Raw genomic sequence first — 20,339 nt, 5'->3', positions numbered from 1 at the left:
GAAGGGAAGGAGGTAAGATGGGGGGATGGAGAGGGGGACGAGGGGGAGAGGAAGGAAGCTCTGTGCAGAGCACTGTTCTAAGCGCTGGGGGGGATACAAGGTGATCAGGTTGTCCCACATGGGGCACACAGTCTTCATCCCCATTTTACAGATGAGGGAACTGAGGCCCAGAGAAGTGAAGTGACTTGCCCGAGGTCACACAGCAGACATGTGGTGGAGCCGGGATTCGAACCCATGACCTCTGGCTCCAAAGCCCGGGCTCCTTCCCGCTGAGCCACGCTGCTTTATTGAGCGCTGACTGTGTGCAGAGCACTGTACTGAGCGCTTGGGATGTCCAAGTTGGCAACATCTAGAGACGGTCCCTACCCAACGGCGGGCTCACAGTCTAGAAGGGGGAGACAGGGAACAAAATGAAACATATTAACAAAATAAAATAAATAGAATAAATATGTACAAATAAAATAGATAGAGTAATCAATACATACAAACGTACATACATATATACAGGTGCTGTGGGGAGGGGAAGGAGGTAAGGCGCTTAGTCCAGTGCTCCGCACATAGTAAGCGCTCAATAAATACGACCGAATGAATGCATAAATGAATGAAGTGACTGGCCCAAGGTCACACAGCAGACGTGTGGCAGAGCTGGGATTAGAACCCAAGTCCTTTGACTCTAGCCACTAGGCCGAAGCAGCGTGGCTCAGTAGAAAGAGCCCAGGCTTGGGAGTCAGAGGTCATGGGTTCGAATCCCGGCTCCGCCGCTTGTCAGCTGCGTGACTTTGGGCAAGTCACTTAATAATAATAATAACAACAATAATAATGATGGCATTTATGAAGCGCTTACTCTGTGCAAAGCCCTGTTCTAAGCGCTGGGGAGGTTACGAGGTGATCAGGTTGTCCCACGGGGGGCTCCCAGTCTTCATCCCCATTTGATAGATGAGGCAACTGAGGCCCAGAGAAGTGAAGCGACTTGCCCAAAATCACACAGCTGACAATTGGCGGAGCAGGGATTTGAACCCATGACCTCTGACTTGGGCCTCAGTTCCCTCATCTGGCAAATGGGGATGAAGACCGTGAGTCCCCCCGGGGGACAACCTGATCACCGTAGAGAAGCAGCGTGGCTCAGTGGAAAGAGCCCGGGCTTTGGAGTCAGAGTACATGGGTTCAGATACCGCCTCCGCCACTTGTCAGCTGGGTGACTTTGGGCAAGTCACTTCACTTCTCTGGGCCTCAGTGACCTCATCTGTAAAATGGGGATGAAGACTGTGAGCTCCCCGTGGGACAACCTGATGACCCTGTAACCCCCCCAGTGCTTAGAACAGTGTCTTGCACATAGTAAGCGCTTAATAAATGCCATCATTATTATTATTATTATTATTATTGTATCCACCCCAGCGCTTAGAACAGTGCTTTGCACATAGTAAGCGCTTAATAAATGCCATTATTATTACTGTATCCACCCCAGCGCTTAGCACATAGTAAGCGCTTAATAAATGCCATCATTATTATTATTATTGTATCCACCCCAGCGCTTAGAACAGTGCTTCGCACAGAGTAAGCGATTAATAAATGCCATCATCATTATTATTATTGTACCCACCCCAGCGCTTAGAACAGTGCTTCGCACATAGTAAGCGCTTAATAAATGCCATCATCATTATTATTATTGTATCCACCCCAGCGCTTAGAACAGTGCTTCGCACAGAGTAAGCGCTTAACAAATGCCACCATTATTATGTTGGGTAGGGGCCGTCTCTAGATGGTGCCAACTTGGACCTCCCAAGCGCTTAGTCCAGTGCTCTGCACACAGTAAGCGCTCAATAAATACGATTGATTGATTGAGTGATTGATTGCTCTCCCCCTCCTCCCCCCTCCATCCCCCCCGCCTTACCTCCTTCCCTTCCCCACAGCACCTGTATATATGGATATATGTTTGTACATATTTATTACTCTATTTATTTTACTTGTACATATCTATTCTATTTATTTTATTTTGTTAGTATGTTTGGTTTTGTCCTCCGTCTCCCCCTCCTAGACCGTGAGCCCGCCGTTGGGTAGGGACCCGTCTCTCGATGTTGCCAACTTGGACTTCCCGAGCGCTTAGTCCAGTGCTCTGCGCACAGTAAGCACTCAATCAATACGATTGAATGAACGAACGATTATTCTCTCGGCTGCGGTTTCCGCCCAACCTGACAGTGAAGACTGTCACTGTGGGCCCGTCACTGTGTGTTGCCAACTTGGACTTCCCGAGCGTTTAGTCCAGTGCTCTGCACACAGTAAGCGCTCAATAAATACGGTTGGAGGAATGGACGAAGGGCCCCCTCCCCACCTCCACTCAACCGCCCCGTCCCGTCCGGTCCCGGGCCCCGTCACTGACCTGCGCTGGGAGGGCTGGAGGGCTGCGGCCACCTTGTCCTCACAGAACTTGTGCATCGCCAGGGTCCCCAGGGCTTGGTCAGCGCTGTAGAGGGAGAGGAGGAGGCGGACGGCACGGGTGGCATTCGGTCAATCAATCAATCAATCGACCGAGCGCTTAGTCCAGTGCTCTGCACACAGTAAGCGCTCAATAAATACGATTGATTGATTGGATTGATTGACTGAGCGCTTACTTTGTGCAGAGCACTGGACTAAGCACCAGGGAAGTCCAAGTTGGCAACATCTAGAGACGGTCCCTACCCAACAATCAATCAATCAATCGTCTTTATTGAGCGCTTACTGTGTGCAGAGCACTGGACTAAGCGCTTGGGAAGTCCAAGTTGGCAACATCTAGAGACGGTCCCTACCCAACAATCAATCAATCAATCGTGTTTATTGAGCGCTTACTGTGCGCAGAGCACTGGACTAAGCGCTTAAGTTGGCAACATCTAGAGACGGTCCCTACCCAACAATCAATCAATCGTATTTATTGAGCGCTTACTGTGCGCAGAGCACTGGACTAAGCGCTTGGGAAGTCCAAGCTGGCAACATCTAGAGCCGGTCCCTACCCAACAGTGGGCTCACAGTCTAGAAGGGGGAGACAGACAACAAAACCAAACGTATTAACAAAATAAAATAAGTAGAATAGATATGTACAAGTAAATCAACAAATAGAGTAATAAATCCATACAAACATATATACAGGTGCTGTGGGGAAGGGAAGGAGGTAAGGCGGGGGGAATGAAGAGGGGGAGGAGGGGGAGAGGAAGGAGGGGGCTGAGTGTGGGAAGGCCTCCTGGAGGAGGTGAGCTCAACAGTAAAGCGCTCAATAAATACGGTTGAATGAATGAATGCACACAGTAAGTGCTCAATAAATACAATCGAATGAATGAATGAATAAATAAATATGCTCCCAACTTGTACTTCCCAAGCGGTTAGTCCAGTGCTCTGCACACAGTAAGCGCTCAATAAATACGGTTGAATGAATGAATGCACACAGTAAGCGCTCAATAAATACAATTGAATGAATGAATGAATATGTTGCCAACTTGTACTTCCCAAGTGCTTAGTCCAGTGCTCTGCACACAGTAAGCGCTCAAAAATACGACTGAATGAATGAACGCACACAGTTAGTGCTCAATAAATACAATTGAATGAATGAATGAATGAATATGTTCCCCACTTGTCCTTCCCAAGCGCTTAGTCCAGTGCTCTGCACACAGTAAGCGCTCAATAAATACGGTTGAAGGAATGAATGAATAACGAGGGGCAGCGTCCGACCTGATTCACCTGGAGCTAGCCCCAGCGCTTAGAACAGTGTCTGACCCGTAGTCAGCGCCTCTCGAAGCCCCGAGGACTAATAATAATAATAATAATAATAATAATAATAGCATGTATAATAATAATAATAATAATAATAATGAGGGCATTTATTAAGCGCTTACTCTGTGCAAAGCACCGTTCTAAGCACTGGGGAGGTTCCAAGGTGATGAGGTTGTCCCCCGGGGGGGCTCCCAGTCTTCATCCCCATTTTCCAGAGGAGGAGACTGAGGCCCGGAGCAGTGACGTGACTGGCCCCAAGGCAGCCAGCTGGCAAGTGAGGCAGGGGAGGGGGCCGTACCTGGCGGAGATGTTGCTGTAGTGCATGTAGGCGGCCACGATCACCCCCGTTTTGCCCTTGTTTCCCTGGGAAGGACGGGACGGGACGGGACGGGACGGGGAGAGGAGAGGAGAGGAGAGGGTCAGAACCCCAACACCAACCCCAGAGGGACGAGACCGCCCCGCCCCCCCGGGGACCCGCCCCCGCTCATTGGCCGCGCCCACAACGTCCCGCCCGCTCATTGGCCGCGCCCACAACGTCCCGCCCGCTCATTGGCTCCGCCCTCGGGGCGCTCTGGCCACGCCCCCAGAAGGGCCCGTCCCTGCCCTTTGGCTCCGCCCCGGCCACGCCCCCGAAGGTTCCGCCCCCGCTCATTGGCTGCTCCCCGACCACGCCCCCCCCGAAGGGCCCGCTCCCATTGGCTGTTCCCCAACCACGCCCCCAGAAGGGCCCGCCCCCGCTCACTGGCTGCGCCCCGCCCGCGCCCCCCCCCAGTACGGCCCACCCCCTATGGCTCCGCCCGGACCACGCCCCCCAGAAGGGCCCGCTCCCATTGGCTGCGCCGCGACCAGGCCGCCCCGAAGGTTCCGCCCCCGTTCATTGGCTGCGCCCCGACCACGCCCCCCAGAAGGTTCCGCCCCCGCCCATTGGCCGCGCCCTGGCCACGCCCCCCAGAAGGGCCCGCCCCCGCTCATTGGCTGCGTCCCGCCCACGCCCCCCCGTACGGCCCGCTCCCATTGGCAGCGCCCCGACCACGCCCCCCAGAAGGACCCGCTCCTATTAGGTTGCGCCCCGACCACGCCCCCCCAAGATTCCGCCCCCGCTCGTTGGCTCCGCCCCGCCCTCGCCCCCCTGAAGGGCCCGCTCCCATTGGCTGCGCCCCGACCACGCCCCCCAGAGGGGCCCGCCCCCGGTCATTGGCTGCGTCCCGCCCACGCCCCCCCCCCCAGTAGGGCCCGCTCCCATTGGCTGCCCCGCCCTCGCCTCTCGGAAGGGCCCGCTCCCATTGGCCGCGCCCCGCCCACGCCCCCTCCGAAGGTTCCGTCCCCGCCCATTGGTCCCGCCCCGACCACGCCCCCAGAAGGGCCCGCTCCCATTGGCCGCGCCCCGACCACGCCCCCAGAAGGGCCCGCTCCTATTGGCCGCGCCCCGCCCCCGCTCACCCTGCAGTGCAGCACGGCGACGCGCTGCGCGTGTCCGGCGAGCCAGCCCTCCAGGGCCTTGCAGATGGAGCAGATGCGGTCCAGCGGCGGCGCGTGCAGGTCCGGCCACCCGAACTCCTGCACCTGCATCGCAATCAGCATCACAGTCATCGTCATCATCATCATCAATCGTATTGATTGAGCGCTTCCTGGGTGCAGAGCCCTGGACTCAGCGCTTGGGAAGTCCAAGTTGGCAACATCTAGAGCCGGTCCCTACCCAACAGTGGGCTCACAGTCTAGGAGGGGGAGACAGACAACCAAACCAAACGTACTAACAAAATAAAATAAACAGAATAGATAGGTACAAGTAAAATAAATAAATAGAGTAATAAATCTGTACAAACATATATACATATATACAGGTGCTGTGGGGAAGGGAAGGAGGTAAGATGAGGCGGATGGAGAGTCATCATCACAATCACAATCAGGCCGCTTGGGAACCGCTTACTATCATCATCATCATCATCATCATTATTATTAAATAAATAAATAATAAAGAAGTAATAATTATCATTAGTAATAATTAAATAATAATCATTATTATTATAATGAAGGCATTTATTAAGCGCTTACTCTGTGCAAATAATAATAATGGCATTTATTAAGCGCTTACTATGTGCAAAGCACCGTTCTAAGCACTGGAGAGGTGACAAGGTGATCAGGTTGTCCCACATGGGGCTCACAGTCTTCATCCCCATTTTACAGAGGAGGGAACTGAGGCCCTGAGAAGTGAAGCGACTCGCCCAAAGTCACCCAGCTGACAATTGGCGGAGCCGGGATTCGAACCCATGACCTCTGACTCCAAAGCCCGGGCTCTTTCCACTGAGCCACGCTGCTTCACTAAGTGCAAAGCACTGTTCTAAGCGCTGGGGAGGTTATAAGGTGATCAGGTTTGTCCCACGGGGGGCTCACATTATTAATCCCCGTTTTACAGTTGAAGGAACTGAGGCACAGAGAAGTTAAGTGACGTGCCCAGCACTGTTCTAAGTGCTGAGGGGGGATACAAGGTGATCAGGTTGCCCCATGTGGGGCTCACAGTCTTCATCCCCGTTTTACAGGTGAGGGAACTGAGGCCCAGAGAAGTGAAGTGACTTGCCCAAAGTCACACAGCTGACAAGCGGCAGGGCCAGGATTAGAACCCATAACCTCTGACTCTACAGAGAATAAATAATAATAATTAAGGTATTTGTTAAGCGCTTACTATGTGCATAGCACTGTTCTAAGCGCTGGGGGGGATACCAGGTCATCAGGCTGTCCCCCGTGGGGCTCCCAGTCTTCATCCCCATTTGACAGAGGAGGGAACTGAGGCCCGGAGAAGTGAAGTGACTCGCCCAAAGTCACACGGCCGATAAGTGGTGGATGGCGGGATTCACACCCACGACCTCGGACTCCCAAGCCCGGGCTCTTTCCACTGAGCCCCGCTGCCCCTACCTTGGGATGCAGCCGGCTCAGGTCATGACGTTTCTCCGACAGGTTGAAGAGCTGAAGCCGTCATTGGAGGAGGGAGGGGAAAGGAGGGAAAGAAAGGCAGTCATAATATAATAATAATAATAATAATAATAATAATAATTTTGGTATTTGTTAAGCGCTTACTATGTGCAGAGCACTGTTCTAAGCGCCGGAGCACTGTTCTGGAACGAGTTCATTCATTCAATCACATTTATTGAGCACTTACTGTGTGCAGAGCACTGGACTAATAATAATAATAATAATAATTTTGGTATTTGTTAAGCACTTACTATGTGCAGAGCACTGTTCTAAGCGCCGGAGCACTGTTCTGGAACAAGTTCATTCCTTCATTCCTTCATTCAATCATATTTATTGAGTGCTTACTGTGTGCAGAGCACTTGACTAATAATAATAATAATAATAATAATAATAATAATAATTTTGGTATTTGTTAAGCGCTTACTATGTGCAGAGCACTGTTCTAAGCGCCGGAGCAGTTCTGGAACGAGTTCATTCATTCAATCACATTTATTGAGCACTTACTGTGTGCAGAGCACTGGACTAATAATAATAATAATAATAATTTTGGTATTTGTTAAGCGCTTACTATGTGCAGAGCACTGTTCTAAGCGCCGGAGCAGTTCTGGAACGAGTTCATTCATTCAATCACATTTATTGAGCACTTACTGTGTGCAGAGCACTGGACTAATAATAATAATAATAATAATTTTGGTATTTGTTAAGCACTTACTATGTGCAGAGCACTGTTCTAAGCGCCGGAGCACTGTTCTGGAACAAGTTCATTCCTTCATTCCTTCATTCAATCATATTTATTGAGTGCTTACTGTGTGCAGAGCACTTGACTAATAATAATAATAATAATAATAATAATAATAATTTTGGTATTTGTTAAGCGCTTACTATGTGCAGAGCACTGTTCTAAGCGCCGGAGCAGTTCTGGAACGAGTTCATTCATTCAATCATATTTATTGAGCGCTTACGTGTGCAGAGCACTGGCCTAGTAATAATAATAATAATTTTGGTATTTGTTAAGCGCTATGTGCAAAGCACTGTTCTAAGCGCTGGAGCACTGTTCTGGAACGAGTTCATTCATTAAATCACATTTATTGAGCACTTCCTGTGTGCAGAGCACTGGACTACTACTACTAATAATAATCTTGGTATTTGTTAAGCGCTTACTATGTGCAAAGCACCGTTCTAAGCACCGGAGCACTGTTCTGGAACGAGTTCATTCCTTCATTCAATCGTATTTATTGAGCGCTTACTGTGTGCAGAGCGCTTACTGTGTGCAGAGCACTGGCCTAATAATAATTATAATTTTGGTATTTGTTAAGCTCTTACTATGTGCAAAGCACTGTTCTAAGCGCCGGAGCACTGTTCTGGAACGAGTTCATTCCTTCATTCAATCGTATTGATTGAGCGCTGACTGTGTGCAGAGCACTGGCCTAATAATAATAATTTTGGTATTTGTTAAGCGCTTACTATGTGCAGAGCACTGTTCTAAGCGCCGGAGCACTGTTCTGGAACGAGTTCATTCCTTCAATCATATTTATTGAGTGCTTACTGTGTGCAGAGCACTGGCCTAATAATAATAATTTTGGTATTTGTTAAGCGCTTACTATGTGCAAAGCACTGTTCTAAGTGCCGGAGCACTGTTCTGGAACGAGTTCATTCATCCAATCGTATTTATTGAGCGCTTACTGTGTGCAGAGCACTGGACTAAGCGCCTGGAAAGTCCAAGTTGGCAACATCTAGAGCCGGTCCCTACCTGACAGCGGGCTCACAGTCTAGGAGGGGGAGACGGACGACAAAACGTATTAACGAGATAAGATAAATAGAATATGTACAGGTAAAAATGGATAAATAGAGTAATAAATCTGTAGAAGCATCTATCCAGGTGCTGTGGGGAGGGAGAGGGGGAGGAGGGACGGGGGCTGAGGGAGACAGCTCGACACCCGTCCGCGTGTTTCCTTTGGTTGTCTGTCTCCCCCTTTTATCATCATCAATCGTATTTATTGAGCGCTTACTATGTGCAGAGCGCTGTACTAAGCGCTTGGGAAGTCCAAATTGGCAACATATAGACTGTGAGCCCGTCGTGGGGTAGGGACCGTCTCTCTTTGTTGCCGACTTGGGCTTCCCAAGCGCTTAGTCCGGTGCTCTGCACACAGTAAGCGCTCAATAAATACGATTGAATGAAGGAATGAATATCAATCTCCCCCTTCTAGACTGTGAGCCCGCTGTTGGGTAGGGACCGTCTCTCTATGTTGCCGACTTGGGCTTCCCAAGCGCTTAGTCCAGTGCTCTGCACACAGTAAGCGCTCAATAAATACGATTGAATGAAGAAATGAATATCAATCTCCCCCTTCTAGACTGTGAGCCCGCTGTTGGGTAGGGACCGTCTCTGTATGTTGCCAACTTGGACTTCCCAAGCGCTTAGTCCGGCGCTCTGCACACAGTAAGCGCTCAATAAATACTATTGAATGAAGGAATGAATATCAATCTCCCCCTTCTAGACTGTGAGCCCGCTGTTGGGTAGGGACCGTCTCTCTATGTTGCCGACTTGGGCTTCCCAAGCGCTTAGTCCAGTGCTCTGCACTCAGTAAGCGCTCAATAAATACGATTGAATGAAGGAATGAATATCAATCTCCCCCTTCTAGACTGTGAGCCCGCTGTTGGGTAGGGACCGTCTCTGTATGTTGCCGACGTGGACTTCCCAAGAGCTTAGTCCAGTGCTCTGCACACAGTAAGCGCTCAATAAATACGATTGAATGAAGGAATGAATATCAATCTCCCCCTTCTAGACTGTGAGCCCGCTGTTGGGTAGGGACCGTCTCTCTATGTTGCCGACTTGGGCTTCCCAAGCGCTTAGTCCAGTGCTCTGCACACAGTAAGCGCTCAATAAATACGATTGAATGAAGGAATGAATATCAATCTCCCCCTTCTAGACTGTGAGCCCGCTGTTGGGTAGGGACCGTCTCTCTAGGTTGCCGACTTGGACTTCCCAAGCGCTTAGTCCAGTGCTCTGCACACTGTAAGCGCTCAATAAATACGATTGAAAGAAAGAAAGAAAGAGGGGGGTCCCCGAGTCCCCGAGTCCGCTGACCAGGTAGTGGTTCTGGTGCTTGGCCTGCAGCATGGCGGCCACCTGGCGCAGGCCGTCGCCGTAGCGCCGCTCGTCCAGGCCGGGCGGGAAGCAGACGGAGATGATGCGCTCGGTGATGTACGTCACGTCCAGCTCCCAGCGCCGCTCCATGCCCGCCTCCACGCTCACACTCCTGCGGACCACCGGGGCACCGGGTTCGGGGGGCGTCCCAACCCCACCCCGGGCCCACACCCTCCACGCGGGAGCCGCCGCTGGGAGCGAAGCCCCTGGGCCGCTAGAATTAATAATCGTTACTGGGGTATTTCCATAATCATAACGATGGCGTCATTACTGCGTCACTTCACTTCTCTGCGCCTCAGTTTCCTCGTCTGTAAGATGGGGATTTTTTACTCTATTTATTTATTTATTTTATTTGGACATATCTATTCTATTGATTTTATTTTGTTAGTATGTTCGGTTTTGTTCTCTGTCTCCCCCTTTTAGACTGTGAGCCCACCGTTGGGTAGGGACTGTCTCTAGATGTTGCCAATTTGTACTTCCCAAGCGCTTAGTCCAGTGCTCTGCACATAGTAAGCGCTCAATAAATACGATTGATGATGATGATGATGATGATGATGGGGATGAAGACTGTGAGCCCCACGGGGGACCACCTTGACACCCCCACCACATGTTTCGTTTTGCCGTCCGTCTCCCCCTTCTAGACCGTAAGCCCGTTGTTGGGTGGGGACCGGCTCTGGATGTTGCCCACTTGGACTTCCCAAGCGCTTAGTCCAGTGCTCTGCACACAGTAAGCGCTCAAGAAATACGATTGAATGAATGGACTGTGAGCCCACTGTTGGGTAGGGACCGTCTCTAGATGTTGCCCACTTGGACTTCCCAAGCGCTTAGTCCAGTGCTCTGCACACAGTAAGCGCTCAAGAAATACGATTGAATGAATGGACTGTGAGCCCACTGTTGGGTAGGGACCGTCTCTAGATGATGTTGCCCACTTGGACTTCCCAAGCGCTTAGTCCAGTGCTCTGCACACAGTAAGCGCTCAATAAATACGATTGAATGAATGGACTGTGAGCCCACTGTTGGGTGGGGACCGTCTCTAGATGTTGCCCGCTTGGACTTCCCAAGCGCTTAGTACAGTGCTCTGCACATAGTAAGCCCTCAATAAATATGATTGAATGAATGAATGATCACCTTGTATCCCCCCCAGTGCTTAGAACAATCAATCAATCAATCATATTTATTGAGCGCTTACTGTGTGCAGAGCACTGTACTAAGCACTTGGGAAGTACAAGTTAGTGCTTTGCACATAGTAAGTGCTTAACAAATACCATCGTTATTATTATTCATTCATTCAATCGTATTTATTGAGCACTTACTGTGTGCGGAGCACTGTACTAAGCACTTGGGAAGTACAAGTTTGCAACATATAGAGACAGTCCCTACCCAACAGCAGGCTCACAGTCTATTCATTCATTCATTCAATCATATTTATTGAGCGCTTACTGTATGCAGAGCACTGTACTAAGCGCTTGGGAAGTACAAGTTGGCAACATATAGAGACAGTCCCTACCCAACAGCGGGCTCACAGTCTATTCATTCATTCAATCATATTTATTGAGCGCTTACTGTGTGCAGAGCACTGTACTAAGCGCTTGGGAAGTACAAGTTGGCAACATATAGAGACAGTCCCTACCCAACAGCGGGCTCACAGTCTATTCATTCATTCATTCAATCATATTTATTGAGCGCTTACTGTATGCAGAGCACTGTACTAAGCGCTTGGGAAGTACAAGTTGGCAACATATAGAGACAGTCCCTACCCAACAGCAGGCTCACAGTCTATTCATTCATTCATTCAATCGTATTTATTGAGCGCTTACTGTGTGCGGAGCACTGTACTAAGCGCTTGGGAAGTCCAAGTTGGCAACATCTAGAGACGGTCCCTACCCAGCAGCGGGCTCACAGTCTATTATTATTATTATGTGCACTGTACTAAGCACTGGGGTGGATACAACCAAATCGGTGTGGCCCCGTCCCACGCAGGGCTCACCATCTCATCCCCCATTTTCCAGATGAGGTCACTGAGGCCCGAGGAATGATGATGATGAGGATGATGGCATTTATTAAGCGCTATGCAAAGCACTGTTCTAATCAATCAAGCAATCAATGGTATTTATTGAGCGCTTCCTGTGTGCAGAGCACTGTACTAAGCGCTTGGGAAGTACAAGTTCTAAGCGCTGGGGAGTTTACAAGGTGATCAGGTGGTCGCTCTGGGGGCTCACAGTCTTCATCCCCAGTTTTACAGGTGATGGGGCTCACAGTTTTCATTCCCATTTTCCAGATTCATTCAGTCAATCGTATTGATTGAGCGCTTACTGCATGCAAAACACTGTACTAAGCGCTTGGGAAGTCCAAGTTGGCAACAGATAGAGAAGGTCCCTACCCAACAGCGGGCTCACAGTCTAGAATCAATCAATCAATCAATCAATCGTATTTATTGAGCGCTTACTGTGTGCAGAGCACTGTACTAAGCGTTTGGGAAGTCCAAGTTGCCAACATATAGAGACAGTCCCTACCCAACAGTGGGCTCACAATCTAAAAGGGGGAGACAGAGAACAAAACCAAACATACTAACAAAATAAAATAAATAGATCTGTACAAGTAAAATAAATAAATAGAGTAATAAATATGTACAGACATATATACATATACACAGGTGCTGTGGGGAAGGGAAGGAGGTAAGATGGGGCGATGGAGAGGGGGACGAGGGGGAGAGGAAGGAAGGGGCTCAGTCTGTTCGGGGGGTCGCGTAACTAGAAGGGGGAGACAGACAACAAAACAGATGAACAAAATAAAATAAGTTGAATAAATATGTACAAATACAAAACATATTAACAAAATAAAATAAGTAGAATAAATATGTACAAGTAAAATAGAGTAATAAATACGTACAAACATATATACAGGTAACTGTATACCTGTATACCTCAACTGTATACCAGGTGAGGCAACTGAGGCACAGAGAAGCGAAGCGACTCGCCCAAGGTCAACCGGCGGACGGGTGGCGGAGTGCGGATTAGAACCCATGACCCGCCCCCCAAGCCCGGGCTCTAGGGACTCGGGGAGCGGTCCTGGGCGGGGGCCGGCGGGAGGTGGGAGGACCCTCGATGGGGTGGGGGGTGCGGCGGTCTCACCTGGGCAGGGTGCTCCGTTGCTTGGACTGATTCAGAGATTTCATCGACCCCTAGTTGCGGTGAAAGTTTATCAATCAATCAATCAATCAATCAATCAATCGTATTTATTGAGCGCTTACTGTGTGCAGAGCACTGGACTAAGCACTTGGGAAGTCCAAGTTGGCCACATAGACAGTCCCTACCCAACAGTGGGCTCACAGTATAGCATTTATTAAGCGCTTACTATATGCCAAGCACTGTTCTAAGCGCTGGGGAGTTTACAAGGTGATCAGGTTGTTCCACGTTGGGCTCCCAGTCTTCATCCCCATTTTCCAGATGAGGGAACTGAGGCCCAGAAAAGTGAGGTGACTTGCCCAAAGTCACCCAGCTGCCAATTGGTGGAGCCGGCGTTTGAACCCATGACCTCCGACTCCAAAGCCCGGGCTCTTTCAATCAATCAATTAATCAATCAATCGTATTTATTGAGCGCTTACTGTGTGCAGAGCACTGGACTAAGCGCTTGGGAAGTCCAAGTTGGCAACATCTAGAGACAGTCCCTACCCAACAGCGGGCTCACAGTCTAAAAGGGGGGAGACAGAGAACAAAACCAAACATACTAACAAAATCAATCAATCAATCGTATTTATTGAGCGCTTACTGTGTGCAGAGCACTGGACTAAGCGCTTGGGAAGTCCAAGTTGGCAACATATAGAGACGGTCCCTACCCCACAGCGGGCTCACAGTCTAAAAGGGGGGAGACAGACAACAAAACCAAACATACTAACAAAATCAATCGTACTTATTGAGCGCTTACTGTGTGCAGCGCACTGGACTAAGCGCTCGAAATAAAATAAGCAAAATAAAATCAACAGAAGAGATCAGCTTCTCGAAGTCTGGGGGGTGGGAGGTGAATGCGGGGCCGTCCCCCCCCCCGACCAATATGTTGCCAACTTGTACTTCCCAAGCGCTTAGTCCAGTGCCCTGCACGTAGTAAGCGCTCAATAAATACGATTGATGATGATGACCCGCCCACTCCCCAGCTCAGGGTGGGCAAGGGGGGGTCTCCCCCATCCCCTTCCCCACTGACCCCCTCTCCCCGCTCACCAGATGCTCTATCCTCCGGACGGGAGCCGTGTTCCTCCTCTGCGGGGTGGGGGGAGAAGGGTCCGGGGCGTGAGGTTGGGGGGCTTCGGCCAGGAAAGGGGGTCCCTTCCCCTCCCTTCCTCCCTTTTCGCCCCCCGGGTGCCCACCGACACGCAGGGTGGCACCACGCGGGCAAACTCACCGAGTCGGCCGGAGGCGCCGCCTGGCAGGCCCAGGTCACCTGGGAGGAGAGGGCATTTTTTCTGGGGGGGGGGGGTCCAGGGGGGAGTGTGCTGGGCCCCCCCACCCCTCTTGTTGCTCTTGGACAGCAGCCCCCCGTCCCCACACAGACCCCCATTCTTCCCACCGTGGGCTAAATTTAGAGCCGGCGGAGCGGGCGCTGCCCAGGGTGGACACTGGCGTCTTTGACAGGAGCTGAACCCCGCCCCCCGCCCCCTTTCCCCATCCCGCTCCCCCCACTCACCGCTTGCCCATCCCAGGATGGGGGGCACCTCTTTGGGAGACACCTCTCCCCCCCACCCCGGTCCTCCCAAATCCCGCCGTCTCACCGTTGGGATCTCAAAGCACGGCAGGCCCCGCTAGGCCGGGGCGGCCTGCCCCGGCGTGGAGGGTGGAGGATGGAGGATGGTGGATGGGGGCGGCCTGGGTCCCCAACTCTCCGCCCTCCCCCCATCCTTCTCCTCCCTCCCGTCCCCCCCATCTCCGCTCTCCGCCCCGCGCCAGCTGCAGGACTGGGCTGGACGCCAAGACAAACTCCCCGGCCCCCCCTTCGACCTTCCTCCGGGCCCAGCGCGTGGGGGTGGGCCGGGGGAGAGGGGAGGAGAGGAGAGGGGGCGTCTTAAAGGGCCCAGGAGGACCCCCCTCCCCAGTCACCGGACGCCCCCCGCCCCGTCGAGGCCCACGTCGGAGGAGGCCCAGGAGGCCTTCCTGGAGGACTAGGCCGCAGAGCCCGTCGGCGCGTAGGGACCGTCCCCCGTTGGTTGCCGGGTTCCGCTTCCCGAGCGCTTAGCCCAGTGCTCCGCACGCGGCGGGCGCTCAATAAGTACCACCGGGTGGACGGAAGAGCCCGGGCGCGCCGGCGATTTGGGGCGGGCGGGTGGGCCAGGCCGGACCCTCACCTTCGCCTCGCATTTCCGGTGCGCGGCCACCTTGCAGACTGCGGGGGGAGGAAAAAACGATGATGATGATGATGATAATGACATTTAATAATAATAATAATAATAATGGCATTTGTTAAGCGCTTACTATCACCATCATCAACCGTATTTATTGAGCGCTTACTGTGTGCAGAGCACTGGACTAAGCGCTTGGGAAGTACAAGTTGGCCACATATAGAGACGGTCCCTACCCAACGGTGGGTTCACAGTTTACTATGCGCAGAGCACTGTTCTAAGCGCTGAGGGGGAACACAAGGTGATCAAGTTGTCCCACGTGGGGCTCACAGTCTTAATCCGCATTTGACAGATGAGGGAACTGAGGCTCAGAGAAGTGAAGTGGCTTGCCCAAGGTCACACACAGCAGATAGGTGGCAGTCGGGATTCGAACCCGTGACCTCTGAATCCAAAGCCCGGGCTCTTTCCACTGAGCCATGCTGCTTCTCTGTGAGCCCGCTGTTGGGTAGGGACCGTCTCTATGTGTTGCCGACTTGGACTTCCCAAGCGCTTAGTCCAGTGCTCTGCACACAGTAAGCGCTCAATAAATACGATTGATTGATTGATTGATTGATTAAGGGCCTACTAAGTGCCAGGCACTGTTCTAAGCACTGGGGTGGGCACAAGCAAATCGGAGTGGACACAGCCCCTGCCCCACGGGGGGTTCACGGTCTCGATCCCCATTTTCCAGAGGAGGGAACTGAGGCCCACAGAAGTGAAGTGACTTGCCCAGGGTCAGCGCGGCTCAGTGGAAAGAGCCCGGGCTTTGGAGTCAGAGGTCATGGGTTCAAATCCCAGCTCCGTGACTTTGGGCAAGTCACTGAGCAGCGTGGCTCAGTGGAAAGAGCCTGGGCTTTGGAGTCAGAGGTCATGGGTTCAAATCCTGGCTCCGCCACGTCAGCTGGGTGACTTTGGGCATGTCACTTCGCTTCTCTGGGCCTCAGTTCCCTCATCTGGAAAGTGGGGATTATGAATATGAGCCCCCCGTGGAACAACCTGATCACCATGTATCCCCCCAGTGCTTAGAACAGTGCTTGGCACATAGTAAGCACTTAACAAATACCATCATTATTATTATTATTATTCTCTGGGCCTCAGTGACCTCATCTGGAAAATGGGGATGAAGACTGTGAGCCCCCCGGGGGACAATCTGATCACCTTGTAACCTCCCCAGGGCTTAGAACAGTGCTTTGCACATAGTAAGCGCTTAACAAACACCATCATTATTATTATTATTATTCTCTGGGCCTCAGTGACCTCATCTGGAAAATGGGGATGAAGACTGTGAGCCCCCCGAGGGACAACCTGATCACCTTGGAACCTCCCCAGCGCTTAGAACGGTGCTTGGCACATAGTAAGCGCTTAATTGATGCAGACTGTGAGCCCCCTGTGGGACAACCTGATCACCTTGGAACCTCCCCAGCGCTTAGAACAGTGCTTGGCACATAGTAAGCGCTTAATAGATGCCATTATAAGAAAGGTCACACGGCAGAGGAGCGGCTGAGCCGGGATTAGAACCCGTGACCTTCTGACTCAATCAATCAATCGTATTTATTGAGCGCTTACTGTGTGCAGAGCACTGTGCTAAGCGCTTGGGAAGTACCAGTTGGCAACATACGACCCCCAGGCCCGGGCTCTATCGACTAGGCCACGTGAGCTTGGGAAGTAGGGACCGTCGCTCTACGCTGCCAACTTGGACTTCCCAAGCGCTTAGTCCAGTGCTCCGCACACAGCAAGCGCTCAATAAATACGACGGAATGGATGAAAAGGGGCGAGCGGAGGGGCGGGCAGGAGGGAGGTGGGGAGGGGGTCGAGCGGAAATTGGGGAGAGGAAGGGGGGGGTTTCTCACCACGACAGGCCAGTCCTGCGCCCTCGATGACGCCCTTACACACGGCGCAGGCCGGGGGCTTCTTCCGGAAGACTTTCTCCCGAAAACTGTGAGGTTCGGCCTTCCCCGGCTGTGCGGAACGACAGGCGGGTGGGCCGTCACCCCGGGGTGGGCACTGGGACTCCCCCCGACCCATAATTAATCCGAGGATCACCTGTCCCCAGGAACGGGGAAGAGCGGGGTACACGCGGTCCCCATCCCGCCTTCTGGGGGGGGGTCCTTCCCCTCACACGTGTACACACACACATGCATTCATTGACACAGCCACACAAACACGCAGTCTTAGACGGACACAGCCACATTCACACAGTCACGGAAACACACATTCAAAGATGGACACGTTCACACCCAGCCACACAAATGCACACGCTCAGACACAGACACATTCACCCACGCGGTCACACAAACACACATTCATTGACACAGCCACATTCACACAGTCACGGAAACACACATTCAAAGATGGACACATTCACACCCGATGACACAAATGCACACGCTCAGACACATTCACCCACACAATCATCATCATCATCATCATCATCATCATCAATCGTATTTATTGAGCGCTTACTGTGTGCAGAGCACTGGACTGAGCGCTTGGGAAGTCCAAGTTGGCAACATAGAGAGACGGTCCCTACCCAACAGTGGGCTCACAGTCTAAAAGGGGGAGACAGAGAACAAAACAAAACCTATTAATAAAATAAAATAAATAGAATAGATAGGTACAAGTAAAATAAACAAATAGAGTAACAAATATGTACAAACATCTATACATATATACAGGTGCAGTGGGGAAGGGAAGGAGGTAAGATGGGGGGACGAGGGGGAGAGGAAGGAAGGGGCTCAGTCTGGGAAGGCCTCCTGGAGGAGGTGAGCTCTCAGTAGCTCACCTGTGTTCTTAGACGGACACAGCCCCATTCACACAGTCACGGAAACACACATTCAAAGATGGACACATTCACACCCAGTCACACAAATGCACACGCTCAGACACAGACACAGTCACACAAACACACATTCATTGACACAGCCACACAAACACGCAGTCTTGGACGGACACAGCCACATTCACACAGTTACAGACACACACATTCAAAGATGGGCACATTCACACCCAGTCACACAAATGCACACGCTCAGACACAGACACAGTCACACAAACACACATTCATTGACACAGCCACACAAACACGCAGTCTTGGACGGACACAGCCACATTCACACAGTTACAGACACACACATTCAAAGATGGGCACATTCACACCCAGTCACACAAATGCACACGCTCAGACACAGACACAGTCACACAAACACACATTCATTGACACAGCCACACAAACACGCAGTCTTAGGCGGACACAGCCACATTCACACAGTTACAGACACACACATTCAAAGATGGACACATTCACACCCAGTCACACAAATGCACACGCTCAGACACAGACACGGTCACCCAAACACACATTCATTGACACAGCCACACAAACACGCAGTCTTAGGCGGACACAGACACATTCACACAGTCATGGAAACACACATTCAAAGATAGGCACATTCACACCCAGTCACACAAATGCACACGCTCAGACACAGACACATTCACCCACACAGTCACACAAACACACATTCTTATACAGACACAGACACATTCAATCAATCAATCAATTGTATTTATTGAGCACTTACTGTGTGCAGAGCACTGTACTAAGCGCTTGGGAAGCACAAGTTGGCAACATCTAGAGACAGGCACCATTCATGGACACGTTCACCTCAACACACATTCAGCGCAGCCTAGTCGCTACAGCTCGGGCTTGGGAGTCAGAAGGTCCTGGGTTCTAATTCCGGCGCCACCACTCGTCTGCTTTGTGACCTTGGGCAAGTCACTTCACTTCTCGGGGCCTCAGTTACCTCATCTGGAGACGATGGGGATTAAGAGTGTGAGCCCGTTGTGGGGCAGGGATTGTGTCCAAGGTGATATACAACTTGTATCTATCCAAGTGCTTAGTACAGTCCTCGTCACACAGGAAGTGCTCAATAAATACAACTTGTATCTACCCCAGTGCTTAGAACAGTGCTTGGCACACACAGTAAGCGCTTAACAAGTACCATTTATTATTCTTTATCGTACTGTCCAAGTGCTTAGTACAGTCCTCTTCACCCAGCAAGTGCTCAATAAATCCAACTTGTATCTACCCCAGTGCTTAGAACAGTGCTTGGCACACACAGTAAGTGCTTAACAAGTACCATTTATTATTCTTATCGTACTGTCCAAGTGCTTAGTACAGTCCACTTCACCCAGCAAGTGCTCAATAAATACAACTTGTATCTACCCCAGTGCTTAGAACAGTGCTTGGCACACACAGTAAGCGCTTAACAAGTACCATTTATTATTCTTATCGTACTGTCCAAGTGCTTAGTACAGTCCTCTTCACCCAGCAAGTGCTCAATAAATCCAACTTGTATCTACCCCAGTGCCTAGAACAGTGCTTGGCACACACAGTAAGTGCTTAACAAGTACTATTTATTATTCTTATTGTACTTTCCAAGTGTCCTCTTCACACAGTAAGTGCTCAATAAATACAACTTGTAGCTATCCCAGTGCTTAGAACAGTGCTTGGCACACACAGTAAGCGCTTAACAAGTACCATTTATTATTCTTATCGTACTGTCCAAGTGCTTAGTACAGTCCTCTTCACACAGTAAGTGCTCAATAAATACAACTTGTATCTACCCCAGTGCTTAGAACAGTGCTTGGCACACACAGTAAGCGCTTAACAAGTACCATTTACTATTCTTATTGTACTTTCCAAGTGTCCTCTTCACACAGTAAGTGCTCAATAAATACAACTTGTATCTACCCCAGTGCTTAGAACAGTGCTTGGCACACACAGTAAGCGCTTAACAAGTACCATTTATTATTCTTATCGTACTGTCCAAGTGCTTAGAACAGCGCTTAGAACAGTGCTCTGCACATAGTAAGCGCTTAACAAATGCCATCATTATTATTATTATTACAGTCCTCTTCACACAGTAAGTGCTCAATAAATACGATTGAATGAATTATATTAATTCATTCAATCCATTATATATATAATTATATATAATAATACATATATGTATATATATGATAGCATTTATTAAGCACTTAGTATGTGCAAAGCACTGTTCTAAGCACTGGGGAGGTTACAAGGTGATCAGGTTGTCCCCCGGGGGGGCTCCCAGTCTTCAT

The 20,339-nt window shown here is 50.7% G+C and overlaps 1 protein-coding gene across 5 annotated transcripts in view; it reads right to left on the bottom strand.

The window, feature by feature from the left end:
* The window catches only part of TNS2 (tensin 2), a 65,609-nt gene that overhangs the window by 35,488 nt on the left and 9,782 nt on the right, over nucleotides 1–20,339 (bottom strand). Inside the window, exons 2-11 of one of the 5 annotated variants that reach the window (XM_038752105.1) lie at nucleotides 17,066–17,174; nucleotides 15,183–15,220; nucleotides 14,246–14,284; nucleotides 14,065–14,103; nucleotides 12,982–13,031; nucleotides 9,791–9,962; nucleotides 6,649–6,699; nucleotides 5,179–5,301; nucleotides 4,037–4,101; nucleotides 2,378–2,461 (exon numbers count right to left, since the gene is read on the bottom strand). In XM_038752105.1, coding sequence (XP_038608033.1) covers nucleotides 2,378–2,461; nucleotides 4,037–4,101; nucleotides 5,179–5,301; nucleotides 6,649–6,699; nucleotides 9,791–9,962; nucleotides 12,982–13,031; nucleotides 14,065–14,103; nucleotides 14,246–14,284; nucleotides 15,183–15,220; nucleotides 17,066–17,174 — 770 coding nt within the window. Of the gene's footprint in view, nucleotides 1–2,377; nucleotides 2,462–4,036; nucleotides 4,102–5,178; nucleotides 5,302–6,648; nucleotides 6,700–9,790; nucleotides 9,963–12,981; nucleotides 13,032–14,064; nucleotides 14,104–14,245; nucleotides 14,285–14,527; nucleotides 14,549–14,612; nucleotides 14,703–15,182; nucleotides 15,221–17,065; nucleotides 17,175–20,339 lie in introns of those variants that run through there. The other 4 variants (XM_038752106.1, XM_038752109.1, XM_038752108.1 and 1 more) reach the window with 4 other exon arrangements.

The sequence above is a fragment of the Tachyglossus aculeatus genome, chromosome 10, assembly GCF_015852505.1.
Source record: "Tachyglossus aculeatus isolate mTacAcu1 chromosome 10, mTacAcu1.pri, whole genome shotgun sequence".
NCBI classification, from domain to species: domain Eukaryota; kingdom Metazoa; phylum Chordata; class Mammalia; order Monotremata; family Tachyglossidae; genus Tachyglossus; species Tachyglossus aculeatus.
Note: the sequence above shows the minus strand (reverse complement) of the source record. Positions and strands in the feature narration are given on the sequence as shown.